Consider the following 18,997-nt stretch of genomic DNA (forward strand, 5'->3'; position numbering starts at 1 on the left):
CACCTACTCACTCACTCACTCACACACACACACACACACACGCGCACGCACGCACGCACACACACACACACACACACATACACACGCACACACACCAAAATAGCCCGAAGACTTTGAGCTGGCTCTCTACTTTCAGAGTGAGTGCTTCCCCCACTCCTCTTGTCTTCTTCTAACCCTAGACCTATATACCTCATCTCTATCTTTTTCATCCCGTCTCCTCCTTCTTTACTCTCTCTATCAGCTTTCCATCCTTAGGCAAAACCCAAGAACACATTCTCAATTTGTAGCTTCACATCTCTCCCTTACCCACTCACTGACGCCTCGCATTTCTCCCAGTCCCCCTTATTTCTCTTCATCTACCTGCCCAACTCGCTCTAACCCAACCCTCCTTCCCTAACGTCCAATTTTCCCCTGTATTTTCAAAGCCATGGGTGCTGACCAAGAATTTATTTTTCATCTCTTCCGCTCATTTTACTGCCCCCTTTCCTTTACGCTATCTCCGTCCTGATCATCCGATTTATCTATCTTCCACAAACAATTCTAAAACAGATGGCTACACTTAGCCCAGGGCAAAAACATTGGCTTCGCTACCAGGGACAGTCTTTCGCACTCACACAAGATCTAATAAGCTGATATCCGGCGAGAAATGTGCTCTGATTTGCCAGCAGCAAAAATGCATAAACCATATTGCACAGTGCAGATATTCACACCTTAGGCAACATTCCTTGGTAGCATGCTTAAGTCTATCCAATCAGAAACATTGAAGAGCAAAGATTAAAGCTGACTTCAACTACATTTGGAAAAAAAGGGGAGGGGGTAGGAAAACACAAGAGAAAAATATGGAGAGGGATGTAAGGAGTCATTTGTTAAATTTAAAAGAAACTATTAAGTATTATTAAGGACAAGTTTGAAACCATTAAAGAACACATTTTGAAAAAGATGGATCCAGATGGAGAGGGATGAAAAGAGATGAAACCACTTAGGGAGAACAGAGAGATCAATCAAAGGGAAAGACAGACGGAGTATGGATGTGGGTCTGCAGGGGGAGGACGGGGTAGACAGACTTTTGGGATGGAAAGAGATACTAGTTTATTGGCTGAGTTACAGAGCACAGAAGCAGACAGTGCAGGCTACTAGTCTACGGAATACTCAATCATTCACAATTCCCTGCTAAAAATAGAGATTTGTTTTTCATAATTTTATTTTGTGATTTTGTACATTTAGGTTTATACCTGTAAACTAAAATTCATTCTGTACATTAGGTTTCTGCCTGGGACCATATGAAAATATCATGCCACATTTATTCTTGTCAGAAGTCGTTTTGTAACTTTCAAAAATCTCGCAATCACACCCACTGTATGAATTGATTGGCTCGATAGGCGGATTTGACAAGGCAGGGTTGACTCCTCAATTCTTATTTATTTCTCCCTATTGTGTCTGTCAACTTTGTGTGCTAACTAAGTGCAACAGCATAAATACCTTGGAGGAGATTGCACACTTATCTCAATTTTTCAGTTCATTACGCAGATTCATGAAGAGTTCTTGGAGAGGGACTGGGGAGACAGTGTGATGCAGTCTGGCATAAATAATTTGGCCTTTAGACGTGGTCGGGAAAAAACACTGCAAGATCCAGTTCGCTTAAAGCACGCAGAAGAACCCTTTAGAGGTCGACATAGCACTAGCCTCATTTATGGTAATGACAATTTTTAAGATTTACCTTGAAGCCATGGAGCCTAATGCACACATGCACTCACAAGTTTATGGATGTGTGACACAATTAGGCCAGTAAGCATAGTCCTGAATATGATATCTTTCAAACCCGATTTTACAGCTACAAACTATGCTCAACCTTATACAACTGAGATGACAACACAAAACAAAACTTTATTGTCAGTACGCTTTTAATAAAAACTATTTAATATTATGTCAACACAAAGTCACTGGCGTACTTCACACACCTCCCTCCAAAATCACTTCTCTCAATCCGGCTCGATTTCATACAATTTGAATAATGTAATCCGACCCAGTTGGGCTGAGTCACAATTAGGTTCAATTCAAAAATTCATCCCTGTAAATTTAATTCAACCTAACTCAAAACCACTTAATGCACTGAAGATTCTTTTGTGTGGGAGGATAAAACCAGTCAAAGGGCTACTAAGCTGTCTTGAATCCCTGTCTAGTGCGAGAAGGAGCGCTTTTGTTTAGCAATATTGGGTAAAATTGCTCATCCCACAGACAGCCATTAAGGTAATGCTGTAAGGCAGAAGAGCTGAATGCGGCGCTGCTCAATACAGAGCAGAGTCTTCTGGAGGCAAATAAAAGGAAGCATCTCAGCGAGGGGCTTGCTATGTAGGTCTTTGTGTGTGTGTGTGTGTGTGCGTATCAGGGAGTTAAGAGTGAGTGGGTTTGTAAGCCTCTACGGATGTGTGTGTGATTCTAGGAGACACAGAGTGCCCGGGTTTGCGCATGTGATGCCATCCAGGGGGAATGGAAGAAGAAACTGATGTAAGAGCTGGAAAACTTTTTCTCCCCCCCACTCGTGTGTCATCATATTTTTATCAGAGTCTGTCCGCTTGCGGTGAAAAGTTTATATGCACAAGGATCTGGTAAGGTGTTTAATTATGTGCTATTATGTACACACAAGAGGTGTTTTTCAGAGGGCAAGTCTGTGTGTGTTAAGAGGCACCCCGCCTGACAGTGTCGGCTGTGTGTGACCCTGTCTCGGCTTGTCTGTTGGTGTGTGTGGATGTGTGGGAATGACATTCCCACATTCCTGCCATTTCACAGAGAGAGCTTGAGACGAAAGCTGAAGGGAGGATTTTGTTAACACAGTAACATTATCAGCTGAACAGCCTGTCTGTATTATCTCGTTTGGTAAACAGCCAAAACAGACAGGGGACTTCCAGCTCTAGGTGACCTTGATGAGTGAGGAAACAGACAATTCCTCTCCCTCTGCCTCCTGCAAACTCACTGCCTCTGATTCTCCCCTTGTTCTGTCTTTCTGTCGCTTTTCTCCCGCTGCCCTTAGCTCACACACACACACACACACACACACACACACACACACACACGCGCGCACACACACACACACACACACACACACACACACACACCAAAATAGCCCGAAGACACACACAGTTTGATTTATACACATTTGTAAGGACATAATCTCAGCCCTTATCACTACTACATGCTACTCCTTACCTTTACCTTGACCAAGACATTGCTTTTCAGGCCTCATCTTTATACTAATGACATTTGAAAGCAGCGATTCAGCAAAGCAACAGTAGCTGCCGTACTTTCTACACTCAGCTGAGGCACTGATTTGCAATTGGAAAGGTTTTGACAGCACTCACAGCCAACTAAACAACCAGTGGAGATTGTTAAATGTTCCCGTGACGATGATGCAACACGCCCAGGTGGCTTCATCTGGGCTGGGCAAACTAATGCATGACACTATAATAATAATAATAATAAAAAAAATAAAATAAAAAATCTATTAAATATATTTGGTGCAGTTGAAACAAAAACTTGTGATTAAGTGAACGTGTTACAATCTACCCCGCTCCACATTCAACAACATGTTATCACAACTGGGGAGAGTCAATCTGCTGAGGAAGACTGTGAGATTAGATGGAAATCTCCTAAAACAATACTACGTAAGTGGACCAGTTAAGAGTTAATATTTGTCTGTCAAACTCTTCTCAGCTTGTCCATTTGATTCTTTTTCGTTTAGGCAGATTTTGTGACTGATGACAGTTAGTTTTACATACATAGTGCTGCAGGATGACAGGCCAATAAGATTTAATGTTTGTCATTCTTGGTTTTATATATTTTTTTTAATTAATAAATTCAATCTTATTATTAAAACGTTGAACACAAAATGGACAAAATGGAAACTATGTTCTGTTCCTCTATGGTCCGGGCAAAAAGAACATAGCCAAAGATAAAATCATTGTTTACAGGGCAAGCATGTGTTCCATCTCCCCTTATCATCTATTACCTCTCACTTCTTTCTATCTGGCTCATGTTGCCCACTGTATCTCATCTTCCCCCTTTCCCCCCTCCCCTTGCTCTTTGTCTGCAGGTCAGTAGATCAGTTTTCAGTCTGGCTTGTTGGGTGATCCCCGCTTTGGTTACCTCGTCCTTCTCACCTCTCGCTTACCCCCTACCTCCTCACCTCGTGAGCATATGGCAGGCGGCGCAGCCTGAACTTGCAGTGGCTTTAATAAATACATCAGTGCGTTGGTATCATCATGACCGGGGTCACGGGTCGATTACAGTGTGTGTGTGTGTGTGTGTAACGGAGAGAAAAAGGGTGGGTAGACAGACAGTGTGTGTATTTGTGTGTGTGTGTTTCTGGTTGATTGTGCCTTCGCCCCTATGACCCTTATGCACCCTGCATGTCATCACAGAGGTGTATGCGCTCTATGGATGTGTTCAGGTTGCGTGCCAGAGTGCATGGAGCGGTAAGTGTGAGTATATGACAGACGCTCATCATGTTTAATCCTGGAAGGATTTCGTTGAAATGAAAAGCTGCTTTTCAATTTTATAATCCAGTAGACCTAATCTCTCCACAAGCGCCACCATCCATATAGTCCAATTAGATGGACAAGACAGGCCGGATGAGTCCTGTCCACCACAAACCCATCTCCATAGCCTGACCTTGTTGTGTCAAAAAACCCTGTGGCACCCTGTGTCCTAGCAGGCCAGCACTGACCTCCACCAAGCATTGTGAAACTGTGCAATGCAACAAAAAAAACTGCGCTGTCAACCAACCTGCTTCTACCGCAGTCTTGGCCTTGTAATCCGCACACATTGATTAGACTTTGGATATGTGTGTGTGTGTGTGTGTGTGTGTGTGTGTGTGTGTGTGTGTGTGTGTGTGTGTTTGGTTTCGATTCGGCCTCTGTGGCACCGCGCTGCCTCTCCCGCCCCCACACACGCAAGTGTAGAGAAAGTGCCAACTACAGTAAAAGAAGAAGTCGCACTAGTGAAAACGCTGAGTCGCTTAATTCTCAGAGGTCAGCGTGGTGCATGGGAGACACAGAGGTAGCAGTGGCTGGGTGTTTAGATTTATAGCATAAGGCAGAGAAAGGCAGAGAGAGCGACAGAAAGGAACAAAAGGGTGAGTCAAAAAAAGGAGAGGTAAAAAAAAAGAAAGAAAAATGACAGTGCAAAGTGCTCATTGAGATAAGTTAGAATCAAGAGACAAGCAATAGAGACAAAGATTGAAAACAGGGAGAAATTAAACTTAATGTTTTTAGTTCAATCAACCACTACGACCTCTGTTATGGTTGATTGAGGACAGCTGCAGACAGCAAAAACTGTTTTGTGGTGGAGTGTGCGTCGTAAGTGTTAGTGGTTAGAGGGTAGAACGAGGCCACTTTGCCCATATTGACTGCAGTGCCATGTGACTGCTGTGATCATTAATGTGTCCTGATGCCAACGGGTATCCTGATGACCCACATCTCAGCAGTACACTCTCACTCACTGGCTGCCACCCAAACCAGACCTCTCTCGCTCTCCCTCTCTCCCGCTCACACTCTCTCCGTGCCCCCTCCTTCACCTAGAAAGCACGTACACACACACACACTTTCTCCTTCAGAACTACAGGGCTGGGTATCGAACCTTGACACCTTCGAGAGTATCAACAACTACCAGAGTACCAAACATTGATCTCGAAAGTGATTGTGATTTGTAGAAGTGTTTGTGTATTCTTTTATTGAAATGTTACTGTTTTCACAATCACAACTTAAAAAAAAATACTTCTGCTTATAGAAAAAAAGAAGAGCATTTCAAGAGTATAATTATAATCTATAATCTATGTTCTTTTTTATTGGCTCATGCTTTATGCCCTTTTTCCTTGTACATAGCTCTAGTCATTCCATTTCTCACTCTTTTACATTCCTGTCCTTCCTTCTACCATTCATTGTTTTGTCATGTATTCATGCCCATTATGGATGTCCTCTACTCCCTTCCCCTCAGTGAACAATTTCAATTTACATCGTTGACTGAGCTCTTTTATCATCTTTTTGTCTCTCAGTCTATATGATTTACCTTTTTTCTTTTCTTTTTTTAAGAGCACGCCAGTTGGTCTGGTGCTTACTTCAGTTTTTAGCGATTTCCCTGCCCCGGTAGACTAGCTGTGAAAAGGAAAGCTGATCTCGTTTACTCTATCTTCCTCCCCTCCTAACCTGCCATAATTCTATCCAACCACTGATCTAATGCTATTCCAAATTCATCATCCTAGTTTCTACTTTTGGCTCATACTTGCCACCTATTACTCCCAGAGTCTATCTCTCACTTGCACTCACACATAACTCACATGTGCCTTCATGAAAAACGCAGTCCCTCAAGCACAATGACAGGCACCCACCAACACAAACCTTCTCATGCCGCCGAACTGTGCGAGTAAACATATTTTGACAGAGGCATCCAAAGTCTCACACACACACACACACACACACACACACACACACACACACACACACACACACACACACACACACACACACACACACACACACACACACACACACACACACACACACACACACACACACACACACACACACACACACACACACACACACGCACACACACACGCACAGACATAGACACACGCACAGAGCTGTGTATGAAACCACTGGCTGTTGGATGTCATGGTGGGGTGGGCTGGGTCGGGGAGGGCACACACTGTGCAGCAGCAGAGGAGTTAATTACCCCATATGATCAATAATTCATTACACTGTCAGTTTGTGTGTCTGCACGTCTCTGTATGTGTGCTGGCATGTTTTCAGTACACGTAAGCATGAAGACCAAACTCCCCCAGTAAGCATTTTCTTTCCCTGGGAACGGCAGATTAAGAGGATTGACTCCGTAATGGATTAACCTCTGGAGTGTGTACGCAGACGCGTGCGTGTTCCTGCGTTTGTGTGTCGAGCGGGATCAGAGAGCCCATGTATGAATTGATTAGCCTAAGAAGCTCCTTTGCTTCTTTTTTAATGACCACATCAGCACTTTTTCACCACAGGGAGGATAAATGCAGAGCTGTCCGTCAAGGAAATGAGACACCGCCCCTCTAAGAAGGGTTAGCTGTCAGTCAAACATTATTCCTGGGAGCACTCCCTATGGACTTAGGGAGACCCTGCTGTGTAAGTGTGTCTGCAATGATCTATGTTCCTGCATGTGTGTGTGGGTAGAGAGGTGAGAGACCGTCTCTATGCACCATTTGTCAGCAGGTCTACAGCTTTTAATTGAAGCTTCTGAGCAAACACCAACGCCAGTGTATCTATCTACCATCAACAAAACTTTTTTACAACATAAACAAATATGCTAAATGGAAGAAAGATAACAGCTTGACATGGGAAACAGTAACACAAAATGACCAATTAAAAACATGCCACTGTATGCCCACTCCCTTGGTGTCCTAACTTCAACTGAACTCCTTAGGGGTTTATACACACACACACACACACGCAGAGAGTCAGGCATGTATATAGAAATGAACACTAACGTATAGTTCAGCTACAGTAGGGGGTGACTCATGTCCCCTTCATTAGATCTTGCTAAACAGCGGGCGGATGTTTGACACGGAGCACACACACTCTGACAGCAGGGCACCGTCACACTGCTCACTGGCTTAGGATGCTGACAGACTCACAAGCGTGAGCGCACACGCTGACAGCTATTTTATGCGGATAGAAAAGTGTTTAGACGTTAGTGACGGGGTGTGCAGTACAGTTTGTCAGGAGTAGTGTGAATAAGAAGAGATGTAGCCGCGGAGGAGGAGGAGGAGACAGATATCTGAAGCAAGAGAGTGGACAAAGACTCAGGAAGACCTGAGTGAGATTTTGAAGACATTAAAATAAAGATTATTCGGGGAGAACTAAAATGTAAAGATCTATAAAGGCTCCTACCTGTTTGCTGTACTTGTTACCAGTCTGGCAGCCATAGTCTGAGCACTGGTCAGATCCCAGGGACATGGCGTCTGCATTGCCACTGCCCCCACTGCTGCTGCTGCTGGAGCCAGCACTGCCCACACAGCCCCCGCTGCCCACGAAGGTGTTGGAGGGAGGCAGGTCCTGGACGGCCTGGTGCTTCTTGCCCTCAGCTGGGGGGGAGTGGGGCTGCAGGTTGACAGCGGGCAGAGGTGAGCTGGACTTGTAGTGCCTGGCCAGATCGGGACTGGACTGATGTCTCCTGCCTCCGCCCATGCGTGGGCTGCCGGGGTCTTCGTCCACCACACAGTAGCGTGCTGCCAGGCGCTCGCTGGCACTGCTCAAATCCTCCTCATCGTCATCATTGGCGTGGCGCCGCAGCCCGTTGACCGTCACGATGCCGCTGTAGAGGGATCTGTCTGACTTTCCACCTCCCGCCGCTGCGCCGCCACCACTCCCGTTGCGCTTGTCCCGCCGAGGTTTGCGTCCGCGGTCTGATCCCCTGCCGCGGCCGGCCTGGGGTAGAGTGCCCGGAGGACTGAAGAAGTCTTCCTCTGGCTCCTTCTTGCCGGCCTCGTAGCCATTCTTACCCTGAGCGCCGCACTGTCGAGCCGTGACCACAAGAAGGATAACCAGGATGACTGCTGCGGCCCCAGCAAGGACACCGATCGCTACGCTGAGGCGCTGTTTCCCTAACGCACGCTCACTGTCAGGGTCCCCTGCAATGTCCAGGGACAAGGGAGCCATCAGGCTTCGGGCCACCTGGGGTGAGAGGGAGAGGGGAGAAGAGGCAGATTAAAGGAAAGGAGAATCAACAAACAGAGACAAACCATAAAAATACTCTAAAAGAGTGTAACAGCGACAGATGACATATGACAGTGGGTGTGAGCCTCAGAAAAACATCAAACAGCATCTTCAGATTATTTAAACTCATCATTGCGTTTTAGTGTGAGAGCTTCTCCAGTATTCCCAGACACACAGAGTCACTAAATACATAAATGCTGTTGCTTCCCAGTTGCAGCATATCAGGTTGCCCCTGCAATTCTCCACTTCTTGATCTAAAATCATCTGCACTGGTACAGGAAGTGTCTAAGATAATGTTTTTAAGGCGACACACTGCAGGCAGTTTTTTCAAGCACTGGTCAATTTTGAGACTTGCTTCCATAACATGCCTTCTTTCATACACATCGACTGTCTCATCAATAAAAAATGTACCTATTATAAATGATAGCGTAAGCGTGGATTTCCAAATAATTAGCTGTTAAAAACATATTCACACTAAAATTGGATGGATAGACAGAGAGACACCTACTGTACATGTGCTTGTTTTTTGGAATAACTTATTACCCTCTTTAGGGTATAGAGTCTATTGTTCTGTCAGTTGCATACTAGTTTTTCTGTGATCCAAGGCCTATCCATCAAAATAATTTTTTACATACAGTATATTAAACTTATGAAACATTTTGTATTCAGGTTTAAGATAGAGGAAACAAATAACTAAGATCTTCTATTATGAACACATACTGTATGTAAGTCCTTTGAGATTGTACACTAATTGAAGGAAAAAGCCATTACTGGTTATGGTGCATTGCTCAACAGGGGACAGAGAGGCTATGGAGTTCTGGTCTGCAGAGCCCTGCTGGTCTGAAGGCGCACAGTCATGAATCTGAATAGCTCTAATCAATACATAGCAACTGTGGTGGGAGAATCATTACGCATGGACAAGACAAAATACACACAATAACATATATGCACCTACCTACACAAGCCCACACATAGTTCAAGCTATATGTCAGAAAGAAAACTCATTCTGTGGCCCTGACACCTCATCTCAGAGCTATTACAACAGGCTGTCAAGGCTGGAAATTATATACTCATATAATCCCTGCAGATGTATGAATGGTAGGTAATAAGGGCTGTAGGAATGAACGGGAGACAGAAGGTGAGATATAGAGACTTTACATTTGAACCCCATGGATTGCAATAACAAAATATATATATATATTAATTTGTATATATAGCCTAGAGTATTTGCAATACTGCAGAGAGTGCTGCTCAGACAACTGCACTGTGTATCTTGCTTATTACATTATCCACAGCCTATTAGGATTACTCATACAGAACCACATTATTCACTTGTACTTCTCGTCACCCCCGAGCTAAGAAAAGGACGGTGTAATATTTCATTATTTCGTCACCATCTATGTATGGGTTAAGTTTCATTGTTTTTGAAATAGTTTTGTTGGTTTTATTCCATTATTCTGCTTTCACTGCAGAGGGCATCTCCGCCAGGCTCCGCTCTCCCCTCAGCCCCATTGTTCTTCTTTTGCCTGCAGTATTCCTTTGCATTCTCATTCTGTTGGGCATCTCCCTGGCTTAGCGCATCCCTGCACCGCCTGCTGTATTGTGTGTGCAACACGGGGAGAAAATAGCAATGCAGCACCATGTGTGTGCATACACTATGTGATGTGAGTGCAACAGCCAAATTTGTGTGTGTTTGGGATTGTGCGTGCAATAGAAGCAATACAAAAGTGCAAAGTGTACAGCTGTGAGTCAAGAGATACCCCTTTGAATGCAAGCTGTGATAGCAGTCCATGGTGCATACTGTGTGTATACTGTAGCATGCATAGCTTCACACAGGACAGTTAGGTGTTGAGCAGGAGATGCTCAGCGGTCGTATTGAGTGTGTCCCATTGATGCATCCCATACTCCATACTGCTGCACCAGCTTTGTTCCGGCTGGGTTTGACAACACCTTCCATTCGTTCCACTCTCTAAGGATTCAGTTAGCCGCATGTCACTGCATATGCCAATGCTGTGACCAAGACAAGTAGTTCTCCCCTGACCACACTATTGACCCAAGCTTAGAAAGTGCCTGTTCTTAGTCGTAGATAAATGCCTTCACAGCTCAGCGTTAGAACATAGAGCTTCAGTTTGTTAAGTGTGAACTTCTAAGTAATGATATTAATAAAAAGCCGAACGTCCATAATCTAAACCCCCACATTTCAAGATTAAAACACAAATTGTAAAACTGTGAAAACACTACATCTAAAAGCCTTCATTAGATCTACAGCACAGTGTACATGATAACCATGTCTAAAATATCACAGCTAATTCTGATTCCTTCTTCTTTTAGCTCAAGCTTGCAGCAATGTATGATATTGTAACTAATTAACTAACATGTGCCTTCACCCACTGCTGTTGCATAGAGAAGACTGGAGTCATTTTCTGCCGCGGTGCCGCTGCAGTAGCAGCCGTTTTCGTTTCCTAATTACATCTGGCATCCATCCACCAGTCAGTTTGACTTTATTATGAGATGGAGGTATTCTCTCCCTCCAATGACTTCTAGTCAATTACTCCGCCAAGATCCTCCCTACAATCAAACTAAACTATGCATATTGTAATCAAAGACGGCTTTTATACCGGCTTGGACATTTTACACCCTATTGTTCCATTCAATGGCCCCGGTCATCAAGGCACACTGCGGTAAATTCCACCTGTCAACTGTATTGTTCCACCGCTTACCAAGTGTTCTGTTGTAATCCTCACTCCCTTGGTTGTTCAATTTGTACTTTTCATTCAACTCTTAGGTGTCAACATTACATTCATGACGTGTTCCACCTACTGGTTTGTGCTCAAACATTACCCCTTCCGTCTGTACTCAGTAGTTAGTCTTTGGTAAAAAAAACAAAACAAATGTACACAACATATTTTGGTGAGTCAAAGGTCTCAGGCTGTGATTATACAGAATGTGTTTTTTTTCCTGCTAAAAAAACAAGATAAAGTATTTAAGTGGCATTCAAAACAAGGATAATGACAACTCAAAGAGCACACAAAGCAAGATGTTATTGCAGTATCTTTGTGACTATCTAGAATATTTAGACAGTTTCATAATTGACAATGAAACATTAGCATACGGTTTAAATGATTCTCCTGGAAATCATATACATTCCCATGTTAGTTCTAATATTCTGTTTGACACAAGTTGAGACAGACAAGGAGCACCACTAAATGACAAAGCACATTGATTAGAGTACAGTGGCACTTGCTGCAAACATCTGTATTGTAAGGAATGCCCTTAGAGATCACAACCATGGTATTATATGGGTACCAATGACAAGTGCTTTGCCGCTCTTTGGAAATGTGGGCCTCTTATGTCTGTCGGACAGATCATTGCCCTGACAAAGGCCTCAGAGCTAACTGAGGGCTATGCGTTTTACATCATGTAACATGTACAGGCCTGATATTTGAAGAAGATATGAGAATGTGTTCTAAACCAGGTTCCAAGTGGGGGTGAAAACCACACGCTGTTAGTCATGGAACATACAGTTACACCAGAGGCAACGTTTTAGTAATTATTACCTGCTAGCATTTACAGCGTAGTTGAATATTTTTGAAAGCATAATGGGGCATTCATTTAATTAATACAATTAGCGCAGGGAAGAGAGAATGATTTCCACCAGCATAGCATAATCTGAAATTGTATAGTCTTGTCTAGTCAACCACCTCTTCATCTCAGTATGACTCTTTCAAGCAAACTCTAACCTTGCTGTGAAGTCCGTGGTTCCCAAGGACAATAGAGATTTATTTTAGAATAATGAATGACTTGGCACACACAAATTTAACAATTCCTTTCCTCCCCCTGTAAACACACTTAATATAGAGTGTATTGTTGATTTTAGTAACTTTCCTCCAAGTCCGACCACTTATAACATGCTCACCATAATGTGCTGCATTACCGGTGAAAAATCTTAAACCTCAACAATATTCCAGCCTATGGTGAAGTGATACTGCGAAAGAACAACTTCTGTTCAAATTAACATACTTCAACCTACTCTCTATTACAAGGCCAAAACTGGGACAGACCCATCTCTCTCTTTCTACCTTGCCAACACACTCACCCCTAATGCTCTCTCTGTCCCTCTCTTTCACAAACACACACACACACACACACACACACACACACACACACACCCACACACACACACACACACACACACACACACACACACACACACACACACACACACACACACACACACACACACACACACACACACACACACACACTTAATGCTATAAGCTCCAAGTTCCATGTACCATAAAAAAGAACCACTTCAGTAATAGCAGCTATTTTAACTACATAGTCATTATAAACATCCAAACTACAAAGAAGCTGGCATTGCCAATAGCTTTCAAAGGAGAAATTGGGTTCTTTATCTGGGACAAATATAGACACAATTACTTCCTAAAAAATGGCCAGGAAATTGCAACACCATGCAGGCTGTATAAATGTTGCATTTATTTGCTGCTATCAAGAAAATAATCTTTCTATCGATTCATTGACTGTAACAGCTGCAATCAGTTATCATCACCACCTTCATCCATTAAAGTCTGATATCAGTGTGGCCATTATCCGAATGACTCAAAGGACTGTCTCATCGCTGGCATGATTGGTTAACATAAAACTGTGGAACAGAAGTATGCACACACTAAAACAGGACAGTATATCTTTATGTATAAATGTTACCTGTGCATCCACTAGGGTGGCGTTGGCCAAGCTCTCGTTGATGAAGACATGAACCAGGGCCATGGCACAGAGAGAGGGGACTCCGCTATCATTGACCCGGACCACAAGGCGATGCAGACCTTTGTGGCGTCGCTCCAGAGGTTCTGCCAGGGTGATCACTCCATTGCTGTGGCCAATCTCAAACAGCCTGAAGGGATTCCCCCCCACAAGAGCATAGCGAAGGTCTGCATTGGGGCCAGTGTCTGAGTCCAGGGCTGTTACAGTCCTAACAATGGTGCGGGCACTGCTGGCCGGTGGAAGGAGGGTGTAAGACTCATTGGCTGGAGAGGTGATTGAGGGGGCGTTGTCATTCTCATCCGTCACAAATAGCGAGACGGTGGCCGTGGCAGTTTTGCGGGGCTCCCCTCCATCCACAGCCCGGACACGGAACGTGTAGGTGGAAAGCTTTTCGCGGTCAAACGATGCAGAAGAAAAGATAGTTCCTGTGTTGTTCTCAATGGAAAACACGTCATCTTGCTCTTTCTCACCATCGTCTCCTTCAATCTTCTCCCCTGCCTTCCTCTCGTCAACCCCATCCATCTCTACGAAAAGACTGAGCTCGGCATTCTCACCTTCGTCAGCGTCGGTCACAGTGACCATGCCAACTGGGCTGTTGGCAAGCAGGTTCTCTTTCACGTAGAATGTAAAGATCTCCTGAACAAACTTTGGGGCGTTGTCATTGCGGTCGGTCACCTGAATGACAACGGTTGCGGAGCCTTGCAGAGAGGGGGTACCCTTGTCCCTGGCAATGACCCGGAGTTCGTACCTCTCTCGCTGTTCACGGTCCAGGACCCCTGTGGCACGGATATCTCCATTATCTGCATCTATGTAAAATGGCCCGTTGACAGCAGGGTCCAAGGAGTATGCAATCTCTGCATTCTTGCCACTGTCTGCATCTGTGGCTACCACGGTGACCACTCTTTCACCAGGTGAGTTGTTCTCGGCAAAGTGGACATCCACAACGCTTTGAGCAAAGGTTGGGGCATGATCGTTGATATCTACCACTCTCACCATCAGTGAGCTGTTGCTGGACAGACTGGGGCTGCCTGAATCTACTGCCACAATGGTGACACTGTACTCTTTGGTGGCCTCGTAGTCCAGCAAGGCAGAGGTATGAAGGAAGTATTTTTTCTTATTCCTGTGAAAGTAATTAGAACATACATTTCATGAATGCTACATGGGAAAAGTACAAGCTTTGTCCCCAGAGTAGTCAAACAAAATACTAGCGCTGCTCTCTCACGTTCAAGTAAATGACTCATCTGTCACCAGGATGTTTGTTGACAAAAAATTGTTTAAGTTATCATTGTGTTAGTCTTTATATGAGAAAAGTTCTGTTATATTATAAATGTATTTCCCTTAGCCAAGGTGACAACCTTGGATTTTCAATACATAGGCTATTACATTTTAAGATATATTCCTGCAAGACTGTAGTCATACAGAGAGACAATAATACTGGAGATAATGTGAGAGATTATTTTGATTAAATCAATTGATCTATTTGCTGAAGACATCATGATTATTACTTTGACTCTCTCTTTAGTCAGCCGCTGGCCTAGAGTCAATACTACACTTATTGGACAGGTGTCATTTGTAGTAGCAATAATATCCTAAGGTGGCCTTCTCTATTTCTCTCACTCCCTCAGTTCAATAGCTTCAGGGAATATCTTTACAATTGACCTGAGAGCATTGACATTTGAAATTGGCACTGCTGGAATAATACTACTAATAAGTCCTAAACCCTTTGCTCTAATGAATATTAAAGCTCAAACTTTACAGACTGTTTGAGATTTGAACCACCCTTTAGCCTCAGTGAATGGAAGGCACAACTTGAACTTGAGCCCTTCTTCCCTGAATTCTCAGTGTTAAATACACATTGTAGTAATGCAATGTTGGTGAAATGTTGAACAACTGCTTCCTGAGTTTGAGTTGTCAAGATTATAAAACATATAGGATAACAACAGGGACTGATCCTGATAAAAAAGGCCGTCTATGAATGATGTTGAAAAATGTACATAGGTACCTGGGATGTTACATAAGAATAAGTCAGGATCTTCATATTGATGTAAAGTGTACAGATAGTTCTTGTATTACTCTGAAAAAAGGCCTGTATAGCAGACCACGATGAGATACTTAAGAGCAGATTGCCAAATTGAATGTTTATGAACCAGTGTCTATTTTAAATGTATTGCTCTTGGTAACTTTGAATCAGATGCTTGATGGCTCATTCAAATATGTTTTGGTTATTATTCACATGTTAGTTCATATCTTTTTGTCTCCCCTCAAACAAAGTGGTGCATCAAACTAACCTATTATCAAAATATGCATCATTACTTTAGATATTCTTTACCATAACCATTTTTATATTCCCTCAAATAAGTACAAAATTAAATCAACCCAAATGACAGGAAATAATTAGTTGATACTGGTTCATCATCTAGTATCTAGCAGTTGAAAAGTAACTTACTATCATATGGCCCTCTATTAAGAGTGTTTAAGGAACAACCTCTTATTAAGCATTTAGGTCCTTCCTTTGTTATGTAGTGACTGAGGGATTTCTGTGAGGGGCTATGTTTGGTTTGTCTCACCTGTCGAAGGCCTCATCTGCAGGTAGGGGTGGTAGTGCTGTTTCACCGGCTGGCTTCAGTGTGAATGGTACATCTCCTACAACTGTGCATGTCACAGCCCCATTCTCCCCCTGGTCTCGGTCTGACACCTGGACCAGGGCTACCGGCGTGTCCACCAGAACATTCTCTGGTACTAACGCTGCTCCGTCTCGCACCGGGATTCGTCCAATCTTTCGGATCTCCACGACTGGGACGTTGTCATTTTCATCCCTGACCGCCAAAATGACAGTGGTGCGGTCAGTGCGGGGTGGCTGACCACGGTCTCTGGCCGTCACCGTGAACCTCAGTTGAGCGACTTCTTCCCTATCGATCCTGTGGAGAACACTCAGCCATCCGGTTGCCTCGTCCAGCCGCAGGAGTCGCCTGACGGATTCGGTGGCGGCTCCGAATACGTACTCCACCTGCCCGTTGACTCCAATGTCCCTGTCTGCTGCTCTGACCTGGAGGACAGGTGTACCTGGGGGGGCATTTTCCGCCATTTCTGCCTCATAGGTAGACCTCTCAAACTGTGGGCTGTTGTCATTCACATCAGTAATGGAAATGCGAAGCAGCGCTTGGGAGGAACGTGGGGGGTTCCCCCCATCTCGGACCCTGAGGATGAGCTCATAGGAGTCTTTTTGCTCACGATCCAATGTGCCTTTCACAATGAGCTGTGGTTGCTTTTCACCATCTGGTATGTCTGCTACTTGTAGTTCAAACACAGTGCTTCTGGCTCCTCCTGCACTGTCTCCACTTCTTCCCCTCCGGTCTGCAATACCATCCACTCTACCGATGGGGTTCCCTCCTGTCGTGCTGCGTCTTGTTGAACTGGACCCAGCTCCACCGTCTTGGATCAGCTCGTAGCGGTCAATGCCATTCCGCCCAAAATCCCTGTCTGTGGCCGTGGGAAGCAGGTACAGGGTTCCTATTGGGCGATTCTCCTCGACTGAGAGCTGGAGCACAGGTGAGGGGAAGGAAGGTGTGTTGTCGTTGATGTCTGTTATGACCACTCGGCCTTCAAACAGGTCCACCCAGCTCTGCAGTGGCCCTATCACGGACACCTCGAAGTCCAAGAAACACTCGTTTTCATCAAATATCATCTGGCACTGTGGGAGCTTCTCTCTGTCGATGCGCCGTGGGCCCGTTGTCAGCTCACCTGTCACATTGTCAATCTTGAAGAACTCCGAGCCGCTCTCCAGGGCAAAGGTGACATCACCACTGCCTGTGCCTGCTGTGAGTCCCAGGTCGGCAGCCACGTTGCCAATTTTGACGTCAGGTGGGCCCTCCTCCGCCACTCGGTACCGGAGAGCTGAGTAGGCACCCGGTAGCTGAGTCAGCAGCTGCAGCACCAACACCACGAGGCTGAGAGCCTGCGCCGCGGAGGAGTGCACTGCACCAAGCCTCTGCATGTCTCCCGCTTCCTCTCACCTTTCTTTACTTCCCGCCTCTGTCTGCCTTTGAGCTTTCGGCTCGTCTCTTCTTTATTGGTGTGTTGTGCTGTGGTGTGCCTCAAAGCGTGGGTGTTTGATGTATCCCGTCTTGCCTGCCTTCTCCCTATCGCTCTCTGCGGACGGCCGCCTGAGGTCCGGAGAAAAGCTTCCGCACTCTCACCGTGTAGTTGACTTCAGCAGTGCTGTCTCCTTTCTTTCTTTAATTTTCCTCTTATGCTCAGTGGAGCTGTTTCAACTTCTATAATAATTGTGATTTCGTTGTCCTGCCGGGCTGTTCAGGCCACAGAGGTATCACAACACCCATTCTGCTGCGAAAAAAAAGAAAGAAAAAACGAATTCATCAGTCTTTGATTAATTCACACTCTTCTTCTCACTCCTTTCTTTCCCGTAAACCCGAAGAGCTACCCTATTGTCACAGAAAGACTTGTATCAGTTCATAAAGGCATATGTAAGTTATATTTCTTTTTTTATTCCAGACACATTTTGGACAGCTGCTTTTCTCGCGTTTTCCACAGTTAGAAACTGCAATGCAGCACCTCACAAAAGAAGAACACTGCTCGGCTGTCCGGATGGCGAGGAAAATTAACTCACAGCCCACCCCAAAAGGGGGATACAAATCAGTTAGGAAAAAAGTATTTTGGATGCTGCTATTGGATCTTTTCTTACCTTCACATACAGCTGCGCGTTCTTCTTTTTCCCGCAGTGGAGCAACGTGCCAAGCCGTCAGATTCCTTCGCGCAAGTTGTGAGGAGACTAGAGAGTGCTTTTCAGAGCGAGTTTTTCATAATATTGTTTTTCTCTTAAACAGAAAGCTTTTTTCCTGACGGACTAAAGGGGAGATCCCAGTATCATCATGACCAGTTCAGTGTAATCCTGTGCATCTTGTGCTCGCGGGATGGATGTCTCGGTGATGGACCGAGTGTAGATGCGTCTTTTCCAAGAGTCCCGCATTCTCTCTCTCACTCGCTCTCTCTTTCTCTCTCTCTCTCTCCTCAACATGCGCCTCCTCCTCCTCTGGCTTTTTTCCCTCTCACCTGCACTGCTTGGGACTGCTGCTTCTGCCGGTCTCAATCGATGCTGCAGTCTCTCTCTCTCTCTCTCTCTCTCTCTCTCTCTCTCTCTCTCTCTCTCTCTCTCTCTCTCTCTCTCTCCTCACTACTGCAACATTTTTTTCGCCGGCCGCGGCGTAACTCGATCGCTGAGCTGTAACGGGAGAGGCAGCAGAGGCGGTGTTGGGTCGCAGTGTGTGTATGTCGGTTACCAGGGACAGACCTCACCTCCTCCTGTCATATAGGAAGATTAAGTGGCTTGGTGCCTCGGCTACTGACAGCTCCTGGTGGGAAAATATCTTTATTCACACACATTCATACAAAGGACAAAGAGAGGCGAGAGGGAGAGAGAGAGAAGATCTGGCTTAGAACTAGTCAGCGTA

General features: G+C 44.8%; 1 protein-coding gene across 1 annotated transcript in view; it reads right to left on the bottom strand.

Annotated features, from left to right (window-relative positions):
* The window catches only part of pcdh7a (protocadherin 7a), a 36,864-nt gene extending 18,397 nt beyond the window's left edge, over positions 1 to 18,467 (bottom strand). Inside the window, exons 1-4 of the mRNA XM_080029240.1 lie at positions 18,232 to 18,467; positions 16,097 to 17,873; positions 13,473 to 14,649; positions 7,923 to 8,705 (exon numbers count right to left, since the gene is read on the bottom strand). Of these exons, the coding sequence (XP_079885366.1) occupies positions 7,923 to 8,705; positions 13,473 to 14,649; positions 16,097 to 17,523 (3,387 nt within the window). The 5' untranslated portion in view covers positions 17,524 to 17,873; positions 18,232 to 18,467. The remainder of the gene's footprint in view (positions 1 to 7,922; positions 8,706 to 13,472; positions 14,650 to 16,096; positions 17,874 to 18,231) is intronic.
* Positions 18,468 to 18,997: the final 530 nt, after the last annotated feature.

Source organism: Ammodytes marinus (genome assembly GCF_949987685.1).
Source record: "Ammodytes marinus genome assembly, chromosome: 6".
In the NCBI taxonomy this organism is placed as follows: Eukaryota; Metazoa; Chordata; class Actinopteri; order Uranoscopiformes; family Ammodytidae; genus Ammodytes; species Ammodytes marinus.